This window comes from Triturus cristatus, chromosome 1_2 (assembly GCF_964204655.1).
Source record: "Triturus cristatus chromosome 1_2, aTriCri1.1, whole genome shotgun sequence".
Classification (NCBI taxonomy): domain Eukaryota; kingdom Metazoa; phylum Chordata; class Amphibia; order Caudata; family Salamandridae; genus Triturus; species Triturus cristatus.
The window spans coordinates 935,705,569-935,722,322 of record NC_140580.1 but is presented as its reverse complement, the minus strand read 5'-3'; the positions used below and the strand labels follow the sequence as shown (position 1 = coordinate 935,722,322).

At 42.9% G+C, this 16,754-nt stretch overlaps 1 protein-coding gene across 2 annotated transcripts in view; it reads left to right on the top strand.

The window, feature by feature from the left end:
• The window catches only part of MTOR (mechanistic target of rapamycin kinase), a 1,008,697-nt gene that overhangs the window by 221,325 nt on the left and 770,618 nt on the right, over positions 1-16,754 (top strand). For both annotated transcript variants that reach the window (XM_085609875.1, XM_085609873.1), the window contains exons 12-15: positions 3,823-4,038; positions 5,332-5,537; positions 7,778-7,900; positions 8,659-8,742. In XM_085609875.1, the coding sequence (XP_085466001.1) occupies positions 3,823-4,038; positions 5,332-5,537; positions 7,778-7,900; positions 8,659-8,742 (629 nt within the window). The remainder of the gene's footprint in view (positions 1-3,822; positions 4,039-5,331; positions 5,538-7,777; positions 7,901-8,658; positions 8,743-16,754) is intronic.

The window sequence follows — 16,754 nt, the reverse complement described above, 5'->3', positions numbered from 1 at the left end:
CTCAAACTCTCATAGTTACCGTCTCTCACTCACTGTCTGTGCTTGGTGTTCCACCATTCACTTGCCTGATTTTTGCATCTGAGGATTCCATAGTGCCTTTCCTGCCATACGAAACTCCAGATGAGGCACGTACCCACTACTCAACCATCTGGAGCTGTAGATCCTGAACCGCCTATTGCTCCTTATCCACCTTCTCAAACATTACTGAGGGAAGAGGTTCTTGCTCCCCAGAAATGTTCTCAAATGCCCCCTGGAGCTGATGAATCTCCTGAACAACCTCACCTAAAACAAAAAGCAGGAGTTAAAAGTGGAATATAATTGCCATAATAAACAACAATCTTGTTATATTCCCTGGGGGCTATTTCACTGAAACTACATTGTACAGAAGAGAGATTGAGAGATGAGACTCACCTACATGTCCTAAAATGCACTGTGCAGTACTAGATATGTATTCTTCCTCAGACTGGTATGAATTTTGTCCACAAGCTCCAGGCTCAATTTCATCTCAGGTTTTACCTGTAAATGACCTTGTCAACTTCCAAGAAGTTTCCAAAGTGTATATGAGGAGCTTAATATTGAAATCATCAGTTTTTCAGACTAGCGATATTTGACAGCCTTCAAATTAAAGAGCATGACAGCCCCCTTGTCCCTCTGGTTCCTGGCTTTCCGGAGCTTTTATTCTAAACTTTTCAAGGTCCTTTTAATTAGTTCTGTAATTAAGCGTATAGAGAACCTGAAAAAATGCAAAATGTGACCCTAAACTCCTGAAGGAAAACACACCTCTGATTTACTTGTAGTGATTCCGGCTAATAGAAGTTCAGTGTCTTCGGTTCCCCTCTAAGTGCTCTGCTTCATTAGCTCTTCACAAATCTATTGTCATAATTATCATCATCATCATCATCATTATTCAGCTGCTCCAGCGAAAGAGAGCAGATGAATGGTGACTTTAGGAAAGGGGTATGTCAAACATCTGCTACCATTCGTTCGAGCCTCATGCCCACTACTAGCTTGCAATGTTATGACCACTCTGTGGACCACACGCATTCATTTTTGGATTCTTTCTGCAAGAAAATCTAAAAGAAATCTGTAATATGACAGCTAAAATCCTTACTTGAGCAGCAAGCAAGGCTCATTTATCTGCACTGGACTCCTGATACAGGTGCCTTTCATTGAGAAGAACCTCCCAAAATTCTCTAGTGCTAGTTTAAGACACAGCAAAAGATCCTAGACATTCCCGTCTCAAGCTGTTCCCTTTTTGACTTTCATGTTGATGACAAAATTGAAACAAATAACAATTTGAAGCAAAGACAGTGGCCACAGAGTACAGGAGAGAATTCTAAAAGCTGCAATTCAAGCGATACGGCAGGGGTGAAGACGACTCCAGCTCTATTAAGAGCAACAAGTTCAGTAGCAGAGCTATAAGTGTCCAAAAATTCTCAGAGAGTAGTAGCTATCTTCAGCCTCCCATAAGCCTCCATACTGTGACCCACTCATCCTCCTACTGCCCAGCAGCCATAAAAGAAGGATCATTTCTAACAATCTCCATTTTGTGGCAGAGATTGATAGCGGAGGGATTGCTGTTCTCCATCCAGATTCCTCCAAAGAGGTTGAATCCTTTGCTTCAGTTGAAAAGGGTCATCTTGTTCCCCTACATTGTAATAACAAGCATTGGCATAGCCAATAGGTCTCGCCTTTGGGATCTTATAAGTGTTTAGCTATGCAACAGTTGCATAACTAAATACTTATAAGGTCCCAAAAATGAGACCTATTGGCTATGCCATGCGGCCGCGAAAGTAAAAGTGATCGATCGCGATCAAACATCAAAGCAGCCGTGCGGCCGCGAAAGTGAAAGTAATCGCGGTAAAGCGCGGCACGCGCGCCCGCGCACATGCACTGTAGCTCTATGCTGGCTTGGTAGCACTTTTTGGAGCCCTCTCAATAAGTCTCGACCAGCGCATGCGCTGGGTCAGGCGAGACCTAAAAATGATGGCATCAAAGCGGGAATTGCGACCTGTCCTTGGCCTGAAGACGGCAAGCAGGTCAGGTAAGAGGTAGAAGTACAGGAGCAAGTAATTTATCAGGAATTGTTGTTTTTAGGTCTCGCCTGACCCAGCGCATGCGCTGGTCTGGTGAGACTTATTGAGAGGGTTTCAAAAAGTGCTACCAGGCCAGCCTAGAGCTACAGTGCATGTGCGCGGGCACGCGCGCTTTGCCGTGATTACTTTCACTTTCGCGGCCGCATGGCCGCTTTGATGTTTGATCACGATCACTTTCACTTTCGTGTCCGCTTTGCATAGCCAATAGGTCTCGCTTTTGGGACCTTATAAGTATTTAGTTATGCAACTGTTGCATGGCTAAACACTTATAAGGTCCCAAATGCGAGACCTATTGGCTATGCCAATGCTTGTTATCATTATCAGCACTACGAAATGGCAATCCATAATAAGCCCAAGCTTTACTAAATTATTTAGAGGCATTTCCTTGGGTTCATGTCTTTGTATATTTTCATTTTCAGGTATTCTCCTAACCAACCATTATAGGTCTCATGTGTTCATGTGATTCTGAAGCATACAGCAAGCTTCAAAATCTGTTTTTTCCATATATGTGCTGTGCATGTCGCCTCAATAGTAACTGTATATTCTTAGCATCAATACCAACCCCTCCCCCAGTTCCTTGTACTCGACTCCATCTCCCATCGACCTAGTTGGAGGCTAAGTGCAGGTACTCGCCACACCATTATTGTTTCCACGCAGTTAACGAATGATGGAGGTTATCAGTGTTAGGATAATAATACCTCTCAGTGACACTCACCTGGCAGGACACTTTAAAAAAAACAACAAAAAAAACGCTTTTGCCAAATTGTAGTATGCGGAAGGTCCTTGTGTGAAGTGTGAAGTGTAAACAATTTCCCAACGTCGTTATTGACTCCGGGTTTAGTATGCTGTGGTTGCCTCTGTGCCATACATTCAGAAGACTGCTGTGGTCCATAAGCCCAGAGGAGTTTTATACTGAGTCGCGCAATCATTTTTAGTGCTGTATTTTAGAATTATACTAGGATGTCCTTGCTCATGAAGAGAACGCTACCCTATGCCCTGAATTAATTTTTAATGGTGAACAAAGGGTTTTAAACTGTAATTTCTGTATCCGGACGTGCCTTCGTAACTTAACCTTTCTCAGTTTTGTATTCTATACTCATTGGCAAATTTTTCACTCCTTTTGTCATTTAATTGGTGTATCATTTTTCATAATTGTAATGACGTGAGATACTGTGACAGTTTGAAGAAATCATATTTTTATTTTTTCCCTCACTCGGATTAGTGAAGCAATGCTTAGCTTGTACAGGTCGTGCTGGCACATTCAGAATGTGTGGGCGACGTGTGCAGGATGCAGCTTGTGCAAAATGAGACCCCTCGTACAGTACATGGCTGCCAGTATCGATTGGAGGTCCTCTTGTGGTTCCCCAGGCTTGTACAGGAGGGGGTAGCTCAGGTTCCATGGTCCTTGCATGCCATACTATCTGTTGTAAAATGCAACCGCTATTTCAGCGTGCAGCAGAATTTTTTTAGGCAAGTGATCTGGCACAGAGAACCAGAAATCAAAGATACAGCGCTATCATACCCTCCAAGGGTCGTTTTTTCCATGAAGAATCGACTTGATTTTTATTTGTGTCCTTTAGATATTGTGCTTGTCTTCTGACTTTGCCTTCTCTGCTGATGACCATCTGTGTTTTCTTAGTGCTGTTAAAATTCTTTGAATCTGGTCTTCTCTGCTGCAATCTCTTTAGTATGTGGTCCATTGTCTCACCTTTCCATTTCTTTTCAGGGCATTCTTTGACGCAGTTTGTCCGGCATTGTGCAGATCACTTCTTGAACAGTGAGCATAAGGAGATCCGGATTGAGGCTGCACGGACCTGCTCCCGTCTGCTTACACCGTCCATTCACCTCATCAGCGGACATGGTCATGTGGTCAGTCAGACTGCTGTGCAAGTAGTGGCTGATGTGCTCAGCAAATTGCTGGTGGTTGGGATAACTGATCCAGGTAAAAGAAGCTCTGAATTTTTTCAACTGTACTGCGTTTGTAGCTCATGAGTGTAATAAAACTGTGTAAGGGAGCTGACTAACTCTGCAGTTTTTATGTAGGGATTTTTGCTAGGAATCTCTAAAGTGTCATGCAGTTTGTGAGTAACCTCCTCTACCTCCAGCCACTTGATTGTCTCTAGGTAAAAAAACCTTTGTGGCTGTACACAAACTGTCAGTTTTAAATTGAGTAATGATTTCTGTTTCTGAAGTGAAGTTACCACACATGTAAGATCAGCCTTCCTGAACCAGCTAGTTGTACAGCCGATGAGAGTGACACACACATACCGAGATGTCATGTTACTCCAAAGAGCTGGAATCCTATGTTTATGCCATAGAGATTATGAGTTACTTCTTTTTCCTCTGAATCAGCTATGGAGTGATGTGAGAACCATATATAAGCCCAAACAAGTCTTGAAATAAAATGGATTTCATTTAAACATGCATACTCCCAAAAGTGAAACCGACAAACTGTTCATGTTACCTTATCATCCATGGCCACCACAGATCTCCTATATTGGCCAAGATCTTACTCTGTGTCATTTGAAACCATACAGACCAGAGTGGAAGGGGATCTAGTGTCTGAGAGGTAGGCCCCTGAAATACCGTGTTTTAAATATTGTTCTACAAAAATAAGTAGCTAGATTATCTACTACAGAAATATTGTGAAGGTAAGTATTTAAAGGTAAGTATTGAATCACTATACTTAACTCCTCGTGTATGTACCTTGACAATATATTTCTCTTCAAGCTACGTAGATGTAAAGTTGAGAATAAAATCTTTACTTTTCTAATAAGGCCTTATCTTCACAATATTTGGGCAGTCAATTTTCTGGCATTTATATTTATGTAAAACAATGTCTCTGCTCGATATTCTGCCGTCATCTATCTGAGAGGTTAGTGAGGACTATGAAACAGTTTGGAGGTAGGTAAATCACATAGATGGCTATAGATCAGTCTGGAGGTAAGGTTTTGATTATTGGCAATGATACATTTCTCTGGAGAGAGGTATTTTTTGGGGCGGGTGGGGAGGACAGTGTAAATCAACCAGGTGGTCGGACACTACTGACTGACAAGAGAGGTGCTGACAATTATTTTGATGGGAAATTATCTAAGAAGGAGAGTCTGGGAAATACTTATCTGCAGAATGTTAGGAGATGTTGGAAGTGGTACATTTATGAATAGACCCACCACCGGAAAGGCAAATGTCAGACACACTGTGCTGATGTTCTTAATGAAGATATCCTTTTTTGCAGATCCCGATATCCGGTACTGTGTGCTGGCTTCGCTGGACGAGCGCTTTGACACTCACCTAGCACAGGCAGAAAATCTACAGGCACTTTTTGTGGCCCTGAACGATGAGGTGTTTGAGATCCGAGAGCTGGCTATCTGTACCATTGGGCGGCTCAGTAGCATGAACCCCGCCTTCGTCATGCCATTCCTACGCAAGATGTTAATACAGGTATAGTCAGGCATAAACAAAATCATTTTGCATCTGTGAGGATACTTTCTGTTCATGATTTTTTTATTTTTTTTAATAAATTTATTAACATTTTCTTTAATACATTACAAAGACATTGATTAATAGCAGCACACAGTGGCACCTTCAGCGAGACATCGGCATCATATAAGAACAAAAGTGGCGGGTGATCTAGTAACTGTTCTAGAATCTCATACATTAGTTGGGAGCATCTTTCAGCTGCATAACCCACAAGTCCATCGCTAGAGATCACTGTGAATCAAAGAGAGACAACCCATAGTGTGTCAACCATGGCTTCCATATTTTCCAGAACTTTTTGGGGCAACCCCGTGCTTTATATGTCGTCTTTTTCCCCAGCATATACATATCCATACTTTTTTCCCACTCCGTCAGTGGCTGAATCACCACAGCCCCCCCTGCCTTGGCCAAGTCACGTTTTGCAACCACCATCTGTTCATGATTTTTAAACGGATGAGTATGCAATCTCATTGGGTTGTGATATGCTAACTTTGACACAGCTAGAGTGCATCAACTTGCTTTTTCCTTGTGTTGCTGTTGGTACTGTATGGCTGCATGGGTGTATGTTGTTTCCCTGGAGCAGAATGTGGATTACATGCTGTCTCTGGCAGCTGGCTATGTTTATGACTGCTTAAGCCACCACAGCTTCTTGGATGTCTATGGCTGCATCAGATTTCAGCGTGTGTCATTCGATGCGTGACAGTTTGTGAATGAAGGTTAAGGCTCTGAGATTGTTTATGGTCTGTTGTTAAATGGCTCTTTATGGCTGCTAGTCTTTCTATAGCTTCTATGGATGTATAAGATGGTGGGGTCGGTTTGTCTTTTAGGTGGTGCTTGGGGCCTTCTGTGGCTGTAAGGTTGTCTGTTTCACACATTCCATTAGTGACTTTTGCTGGATATAGGGTTGTCTGTGAAGGCCATTTATTATGTTCTAAAACGTATTTGGCTTTTATGTAGCACATTCTTGATTGTCTATTTGTACCTTTAACAGTCTGTGCTTACTTTACATGTTTCTATCTTAGATTGGAGTTGAATGGTGATGACACGTAGCAGCTATTGTGTTGTGGCTTGTATCTCGGTATGATAACAATGTCTTGTTGATTGAGCATTGGTTGAAGGAGTGATGCGGCTGATGAAAATTACGAATTGTGTACGTATCTTCTGATTTGTTAGGCATGCTTATTGCCAAGCATATGAAATTATTTAGGAAATGTGGCTGTATGAGATGTGTAGCTAGTTGGCTGGTTCATGATTTGTCTATGCCTTTGCAAGGCATGTGTGGTATTCTGTCCAATGTGCTCCTTGTGTTTGAAAATCAGATGCCTCCACAGAGGATACTGAGGTTGCAGTCTGTATTGTGTGTTGAATTGAAATGTAGTGTGTGTGTGGTGTTCTGAAAAAAATGTATGTTGGGTTTCAGAGCTACTATAGCAAGAGGTTTAATTAAAGGCATGTGATATATGTATGTATGTGGTATTTTTAAAGCATGAACCTAGCCTAAAGGCAACGAAGTGCTTTACAGGCCCAAAGACGAGCGTAACGTCATTGAGTGATAGGATCGGAATCTGGTTTGTGGATGCTTACTACATTGTGATAATTTCTCACCTTATTTTGATCAGTTGATTTTTTTTCATGTTCTGTTTAATGTGTTCCTCGGCTTCAAGCTGGGGAAAAAATTGTTGTGGTTTCTTTTTGTGTAACGAATGTTGTGTGTTATATTTAGTTACTGTGATACTTTTATAGTGTGTTGAATTAAGTTGTTTTATAAATTCATATGTTTATATTCAACAACATAATGGTGTGTTGATTCATCAGTGTTCTAGAAGTGGCTGCACAGGGCATCTGTGCCCATTTGTTCCTTCAGAGCTCTATGTCTGGGATGGACGTTTGTGTCAGCAAAGACAATATTTGGCTCATGTGAATACGTTTTTGTAGAGAAGGACTTAGAACAAATGTTAGAAGTTTTGCTTGACCTTTCTCCCGGTCTCTGACTCGGATTGTCTTGCTCTTTTTTATCCTGTTTTACTTTTTTATTGCGGGTGGTCATATATTCTGATCCGCCTTGTCTGCGGGGTGGTAAATCACCATCTGACACTCTCATTTTGGTAATGTTAACATGCCATGGGCTGCCTCTCTGGTGCTACAGATTCTTTCTTGGGTGGTAATGACAACTACATTTATGAAGAGTTTGTTTTCCCCTGCAGATTCTAACCGAGCTGGAGCACAGCGGTGTTGGCAGGAACAAAGAACAGAGTGCAAGAATGCTGGGGCACCTGGTCTCCAATGCCCCTCGTCTCATCCGACCATATATGGAGCCTATCCTCAAGGTAGAGTATGTGTCCTGTGGCATTGTGCTTGTGCTAGGGTTTATTCTTCAATAGATGAGGATTCTCATTAAATTCCTTTGCTTTTCCCAGGCACTGACTCTCCCTCTTCACCTCCTTGCTATACCTTGATGCTTACTCGCTCTTCCTCTTTTTTGCTGTCCCCGCTTCTGGCTGTCATCTGCTCCGCTCGCAGGCACTGATTCTCACTCTGCCCCTCTCTGCTCGCTGGTGTGGACTGTCATTACACTGTAATTGTCTCTAATTATCTTTTGCTTACACTCTCAGACTCGCCTTTCATCACTTTATGGATCCTGAATCTCATATACCTCCTGGTAGCTTGTTCGCTTTCGGATCCTATGAGATGCTCACACTCTCTCTACCCCTCTGCTCCTCCTGCCTCCATCTAATCCCATCGACATTATTCATATTTACTGAGACTCACTGCTACCCTTTTTTTGCTTCTGGCCACGGTGGAATATAGCTCCCCCACCTATATTAATCACTAATTCCTCTATCACGTGTGTTAAATCCAACTGCTCCCTTTGATCCTAGTGGGTACGGTCTTCTTCCCTCAGACATTGATTCTCCATCCTACCAACTCTGCTTTTCACAGAAACATGGCTCTGCCTCATTCGCTTACTATTCTTATTGGTCGTTTATGCTGCTTCCTCCTCTGTCTGCTGTTCACAGGCATTGGGACTGCCTCTTGCTCTCCACTCCTCACAAGTACTAACTTGTCTTCCTCTCTCTGCTCTCAGGCGCTGATCCTTAAACTGAAGGACCCAGACCCTAATCCAGGGGTGGTGACTGGAGTGCTTGCTACAATTGGAGAGCTGGCACAGGTAGGTGTCCCCTTGATAAAAATTTAATAATTTCAGCCTGTTTTGTGTCCTAAGATCTCGTGTGGCCCTGGATGCCATAGGACTAGTCACTCTTCCACGGACAGGAATATCCATGAGGTTGATAGTGTGACAGCCAGTGCTACACATTTGTAAAGTATGGTACTTCCCGAAAGATCAAAGGGTAGCTCAGCCACAGAAAAGAGGCAAATACTAAATGCAAGCCTTCGTTTCTAGGAGATGACACAGCACGCTAGGCTTGGTAATTCCCAGTAAGCTTTTCGTTTAGGGGACTGGCTGGAAGAGCTCTCCGTTAGTTGGAGGTGTTTGCTGATAAGCTCTGCATCTTACACGACAGTGATTGTAAATGTAGAGAAGTCTTAACTTAATCTGAATGTTTTTGCTAGTTTTAGGTAACCTGTATAGCCTGGAGAAGTTTGGTGTGTGTTGGTTTTATAGGCAAGTGTCCTAATAAACATATTTTTGCAGCGTGAATCCCTTCTGGATTTACTATGCTGTGCATTATTCCGCCATCTCGTGGTTGGGTCCGGAATTGTAGTATTTCTTCTTTTTTTTTCCGTGGCTGGTGGGCGTTGACATACCACCATTTGGTGTCCTTATGTGACGTCGACGTGCTTCCTCCGGAAGCTGCCACCTTTGGTCGCCATCTTCAGATTCTTTTTTTCCGCCGTTGGGTCTGGATCGATACGGAAGGAGCTCCAGAAGTTTGGAGAAAAGAATCGACGAAAAATTTAAAAAAACACCAAGAAAAGAACTTTAACAACGTACCAGCCTTCGAGTCGGTGAACTGGGACACAGCGAAGAGAAAAAAGACCCGAGCTTCGATGTCCCACGGAGAATGCACATACAGGGGGCTCCCTGTGCACGGTTATGGACAAGACACCATTCAAGTTCTGCGACAATTGTCACCACAAGTGCGCACAGAAGGAAGGATCAGCATCCGGTCTGTAACCGTTGCCTGCTGCTGGACCACCGAAGCGAAGATTGCAACGCATGCTTGGCGTTCACCCCGAAGACTTTAAAGGTGAGAGAGAGGCAGAGAAGAGCAAATTACAACATGCAGGGTCAAGGACCACCTCAGTCGCTTCGAGACCTGGGCCTCTCCAGCGAAGAAGAGGACAACGTTGCCGAAGGGCCTGAAGGTGAAGAGGATGCGAACGTCCCCATCGTCGAGGTCGAAAACAAAACTCTGAAGGATATAAGAGGAGCATCGACCCTCAAACAGCCAGCCGACCCATGAAAGAGTGACTCCAAGTCCTCGAAAGGTACCTTGGCGTAGAAACCTTTGACGACCGCAAGTACATCCAAGGATAAAAAGTCAGTTGGTTCCTTTGACAAGGAATCCCAGACGGTGAAAACCCTAGAAAAGACAAAGTAATCGAAGAGCAGTCACGAAAAGGACTCTTCGACGTCGAAAAAAGAAAGGGTTAAACAAGCTTCGACTTCGACAAGCTCCAAAAGAAGGGCAGAAAATCTTGACGCCGAAACACAAGCGTTGGAATTTGAAAAGAAAAGGCTTAAAGCCGAAATGGCGAGTATCTTGCAACGCAAGAAGGCTTTCAACGAGAAAATGAAACCATTCAAAATTCTGCCGAAAATTTCGAACAAAGCCCAAAAAGACGGCGAAGAACTAGAGCTGCCGGCAACACCAGAACCGGTCGAGGAAGAGGAGGAAGAAGAGTACTACTTAGAAGCCGAAGGAGAGGAAGGGGACGAAACCTATCATGGTTCGGCGACCTCAGAGGCACAAGATATGCAGTGGCAAGATCTCAATGCTGAATCACCAGAAGAAGGGGTAGACTCATACCCCTCGAGGCTCTCACCACCAGATGACATTGGGATGTACAATCAGGTGATAAAGAAGGCTGCAGACACTTACGGAGTGCAGTCAGAGGAGGAAAAACCACAATCCTGTTTTCTCCTAGAAACCTTGCTGCCTACACAAACAAGGAGTCAATTCCTTCCCATGCTACCAAGTGTGCTCGACCAGGGTAAGGAAGCCTTTAAAGAACCTGCTACATGCAAGGTTGTTACACCAAGGGGTGAGAAAAAATAGAAACATTCCTCTAAGGATCCTATGTATATCGGGTTCAGTGCCTGCTGATTCTATGATAACTTCCACGGCTAGGATGAGAGGTAATGTAACCACTAATGTGGGGCCACCACCAGACAAGGAGAGCAAGAGAATAATGGAACTCATGGGAAGAAAAGTGGAACGAAGTGCGGCAATTCAGTGGCGCATCGCAAATTCAAATGCATTAATCAATAGACATGCATATCAACACTGGGAGGAAGTAGGTGAACTACTAAAACATCTGCCAGAATAATTCCAAAGAAGGGCAAGCCACTTGGTGGTAGAAGGGAAGAACATGGCGAACACATGTTTAAAATCAGCCCTAGATGCAGCAGAAACATCTAGCAGACCGATGATGATCGGGGTCACTGAGAGAAGGCATGCTTGGCTAAGAATTTCAGGTTTCAAACCAGAAGTACAAAATAACATATTAAACACCCCACCCCGTTCAATGGTGAACAACTTTGAGAACAGCTATGGATGACAATTTAAATCAATTAAAGAAAGAGAATGAGACTCCAAGGTCCATGGGGGCACTACAATTCAGAGGCATCCGTAGGGGGGCACCATCATGGAGACCAGCAAGCAGGGACAACCACCAGCCTGTAGCCTCACACCAAACGTTTCAGCAAGGGTACCAAGGAGGAAGCCAGCAACAGGGCCAACAACAACAGAGTTGGCAATACCAACACGGAAGACAATCCTTTCGAGGACGCCCTCGAGGAATAAGCCAAACGCAAAGAGGGGGACAGCAACCCACCTCCAAGTGACTTCACTGCAAAGTTTACACACTCTCAAACAAAATCTCAGAGTGCAACAACAGACGAGCATAACAAAAGAACATGTCCCAAAGAACAAATTCCTCCAACATATAACACCAGTGGGAGGCAGGATAAGAAACTTCTTCCAGGAGTGGAAGAAAATAACATCAGACAAATGGATATTAAACATAATACAATATGGATACTGCAAAGAACTTGCAAAACAACCTTCAAGCAAAAGACCACACAACAAGGTTCATTCAGCAAAAGAGCTATCTCATTTGCTCGAAAAAGCACAAGAGCTTCTGAACAGAAATGCCATAGAGAAGGTACCATACAAGGAAAGGAACAAGGGCCTGTATTCCACGTACTTCCTCATTCCAAAGGTGGATGGAACCTTACGACCAATACTAGACTTAAGGTTCCTAAATAAATTCATAAAGACTCAAAAATTCTAAATGACAACCTTGCAAGAAGTAATACCTCAGATACAGGAAGGGAACTACATGGCAACTATAGACTTAAAGGACGCTTACTTGCACATCCCCATGAACAGCAGACACAAAGGCCTATTAAGATTTGTGATCAACAAAATACACTACCAATTCATGGTGCTAGCATTTGGACTGAAATCAGCACCAAGAGGCTTCACAAAATGTCTAGCAGCAGTAGCGGCTCACCTAAGAAGGCAAGGGACTCCTGTTTATCCATACCTAGACGACTGGTTAGTAAGAGCAAGCTCATACATACAAAAAACATACAGAAAGTCATAGAGACATTGGTCCAACTTGGTTTCTCAATACACTGGGAAAAGCCGTCAATAGAACCAGAACAAGTAAAGATATTCTTACGGGCAGAAATCAACACAATACTAGGAATGGTATTTCCAAGTACAAAGAGAACATTAGCGATACTGAAGGAGACACATCTATAGCACAAGGGGCAAGCTCTGACAGTGAGGACAGTGGACAAACTGCTAGGGATGATGGCTTCATGCATTCATCTATTCACAAACATTCGACTACACATGAGACCATTCCAGGAATGGATTCAACAGCAATGGTCACAGGCAACGGGGAGTTGGAAGGATCTAGTGGTTGTCACACAAACAGTTCATCAAGAGATGGCATGCTGGAACAGAAAGAACATAGCACAGGGGAGACTTCTCTCTCAACTAACTCCAACGGTGACCATTACAACAGATGCTTCCCAGCTAGGGTGGGGAGTGCATATAAACAACCTCAAAGTAAGGGGGTTGTGGACACAACAGAATGCGATAAAACACATCAACTTCCTGGAGTTAAAGACAGTGTTCCTAGCCTTAAAAGCCTTTCAGAAAGAGCTTTACGGGAAGGGGATGTTAATCCAAATGGACAATACAACTACCATGTTTTACATCAACAAACAAGGATGAACACAATCAGTAACACTATCAACCCTAGCCCAAGAACTATGGAGATGGGTCATCCCAAGGAAAATAGACTTGCTAGCAATACATCTTCCAGGGAAGGACATTGTAGAAGCAGACAGGCTGAGCAGGCAAGCATCAGCATCCCACGAATGGGAAATTAATCAATCAGAAATCCTAAAGATGTACAAAAAATGAGGAACTCCGCAAATCGACCTATTTGCAACACCCCAAAATGCTAACACTTCGCATCCAGGCAACCGTGCAAACAGTCCCTAGGGAATGCGCTATGGATTGACTGGTCAGGAACATTTGCTTATGCTTTTCCCCCTATACCACTACTACACAGGGTACTCAACAAGTGCAGGATCAGCCACATGACATTAATACTCCTAGCACCTCAGTGGGCCAGACAAACCTGGTTCTCACAGATAATGGAGATGACTCAAGGGGCGATGCACAAGTTCCCCAACAGAAAGGACCTCTTAATGCAGAATGGAAAGGTGCTACACCCAGAACCAGAGAGCCTAAGCCTGGCAGCATGGCTCCTGAGGACTTAGAATTTGCTCACCTCAGACTACCAGAGAGCACAATGTCAGTACTCAGAGAAGCAAGGGTGCCTACAACAAGGAAGTGTTACACAGCCAAATGGAAAAGATTCTCTCAATGGTGCCTTAGAGAAATACTTTCAAGAAGGATCACAAGAGAATCAACAGTACTAAAATACTTAACATATTTACTACAGAATAACTGAGCTATACATCTATAAGGGTACACTTAGCAGCAATTGTAGCGTACACAAGGAGAGAAACAGGGAAGATTTTCTTCACATCCATGTGGTCAAAAGATTCCTAGAAGGAGCAAAAAGAATAGCACCTCCAAAAAGGATGCCACCACTTGCATGGAACCTCAATGTAGTACTAGCTCAAATTTTGAAGGCACTATTCGAACCAATCTACAAAGCAACGCTACAAATGCTCACACTAAAAACTGTGTTTTTAGTTGCAATTACATCACTACGTAGACTAAGTGAATTGCAAGCTCTAACACTGCAAGAGCCCTACTTCCAAATACATAATGACAGAATCGTCATGAGAACTGATCCACATTTTATGCCAACTGTGGTATCAAAGTTCCACGTAAACCAAGCAATACAAATACCAAGTTTTTTTCAAAAACCAAAGAGACAAGCAGAAAGGGCATTACCCACCCTGGATGCCAGAAGGGCAGTCATGTACTACATAAAGAATACAGGAAAACAAAACAATTCTTTGTATCATATGCCAACAGTTTTCTTGGACGACCAGTCACAAAGAATACCATTGCAAGATGGATTACACAAGCCATACAGTTGTGCCACAAACAGACAGGTCAGGTACTACAAGGAGCGCCGCACGCTCACTCAACAAGGAAGAAAGGAGCAACAGTAGCTTTTCTTGCAAATACTCCTATTCAAGACATTTGCCAAGCAGCAACATGGTCGTCAGTGCACACGTTCACATAGAACTACTGCGTGGGTATTCAAGTGACTAAAGAAGCACAAGTAGGACAAAAGGTCTTACAACATATATTCACAAACCAACGCTCATCTTCCACCCAACTACCACAAGACCAGCAAACTGCTACAAAGTATATGCACAGCATAGTGAATCTAGAAAAGATTCACACTGCAAAACGTATAGTTTCTTACCTGTCGGTGTAGTTTTGCAGCTTGAAGAATTTTCTGGATTCACTAGCGAACCCACCCTCCTGCGCCAGAAAGATGAGACAGAAGGAAGAAATAAATGAAACAAGAACAAATGATTAAAAAATACAAATAAAAATTCCGAAGATGGCGACCGAAGGTGGGAGCTTCTAGGGGAAGCACGTTGACGTCACAGAAGGACACCAAATGGTGGTATGTCAACGCCCACCGGCCACGAAAAAAAAAAAGGAAGAAATATTAGAAATACTACAATTCCGGATCCAACCACTAGATGGTGGAATAATGCACATCATAGTGAATCCAGAAAATTCTTCAAGCTGCAAAACTACATCCCCAGGTAAGAAACTTTACGTTACTTACTAATTACTTACTGCAGACGTTTGGTGGTTTATTTGGACTCTTGGTCTCAAGTCTGCACAATGACCGCATCTGCTCAGTAGATATACAGGATGCAAACTCCTATGTTATAGTGTGTTAAAACTGCAGACTGTATCTACAGTTTATACTAGAGCAGCAGCATCTATATTCAGCAAACTGCTGGTTCTCATGGTAAGCTTTTGTCCACTTCAAATGTTCTGCTACTATCCTTATTTGAACAGATGTTTGCTGTTTAAGAAGGGCTCCATTTCAGGTCCTGGAATCCATATTCACATTTGCTCTTCTGTCACTGTTCAATCAATTGTTTATCTTGAACTTTCCAAATTCCTTTCTGGTTCTATCCAGGACGGTCTATTTTTTAAGACCTGTTCGTGGTGGTGTATTTGTGTGGGACTTGCTTTACACAGAATGGTTAAGCAAATACACCTCTCTCCCTATGGTGCACTGTAGTATTAAGCCGTACCAGGCTGCACGTGTTACCTGCACAGTTCCAACTTGTGAAACACTGGGACCAGTTGCTGGTCCACTAGTCCAAGCCTTTTCAATTCTAACCATCTCTTTTACCATCATTGAGATGATAGCCTGAAGCCTCAGACGATTAGTGGTCTTGCCTCTTGCCCTTCCCGAAAGGCAAAACTTTTACTTGCAATGTTTTTTTAACAGTCATTTGGCAAGGCCCAAATGCATCTGTCCACCTGGATGTAAAGCCAGACAGCAGACAGGATATATCAGAAGAGTGCTACCTCCTCATAAATGCACTACAAATGCAGTAAACCCATACACCTAGTGTAGAGACAAGCATCCAGCAAATAATGTACCACTTTTGTTATAAGTGTCTTTAAAGTAGTGACTTCCCTAAACATGTGTGTGCAGGCTGATTCATTATGAATGAAACTGCTTAAGTCTGTCATTGCTGTCGGGTGATAATACCCTTGTTTCCATCTTACATATTTTCTTCAGACAGAGAGGCCAAATAAAAGAATACTCTAATGAGTTAGTCTTCAAGAACAGTATTATGTCTGGGACGACTTTCCTGATAATGCATACTTTTCTACAGGCAAACCTGGCCTGAGTATATGGCAACATAAGTGCACTAACTCTTTTAGAGTGCGTATGTGTCAGTCTCTGTTCTTAGGAAACTAGTATTTTGAATTGTAATGTTAACAGTGTGTTCGAGATTGACGTATTATGTTTTGAAAATAATATGGCGATCTCACACAAGCTTTTAACATTATCATTCAATATACAGGTTTTCTAGGCCCTAAACATTCTCTCTTTCTCTCTCTCTCGTGCGGTCTCTCTCCTGCTCTCATGGTGGCATACATTCAGGCATGGTGTGCAAGTCAACATGTCTGCTTTACCAGGACAAAGCCCTATCATACAAAAACAATGCAAGTGTTTTTGTCTCTCCACAGAAGTTGTCAGACTAGATATAGAAAAGAAAGGCATATGGGAGAGGAAGGCGGTATAACTCACCCAAGTAAAAGCATGAAAGAAGCTTAGGCAAGATTAATAACAAACAAATGTTTCTTATTTGTTTGAGAGTTTGTAAGCTCTTTGTTGCACCATGTCATAGTCGTGCACAAGGATTACTGGTAGGAAGTGTAATTATTTTTATACTTGCCAAGGATGGGGGTATTGACACTGGGAAGGCAGGTTTGGGTGCTG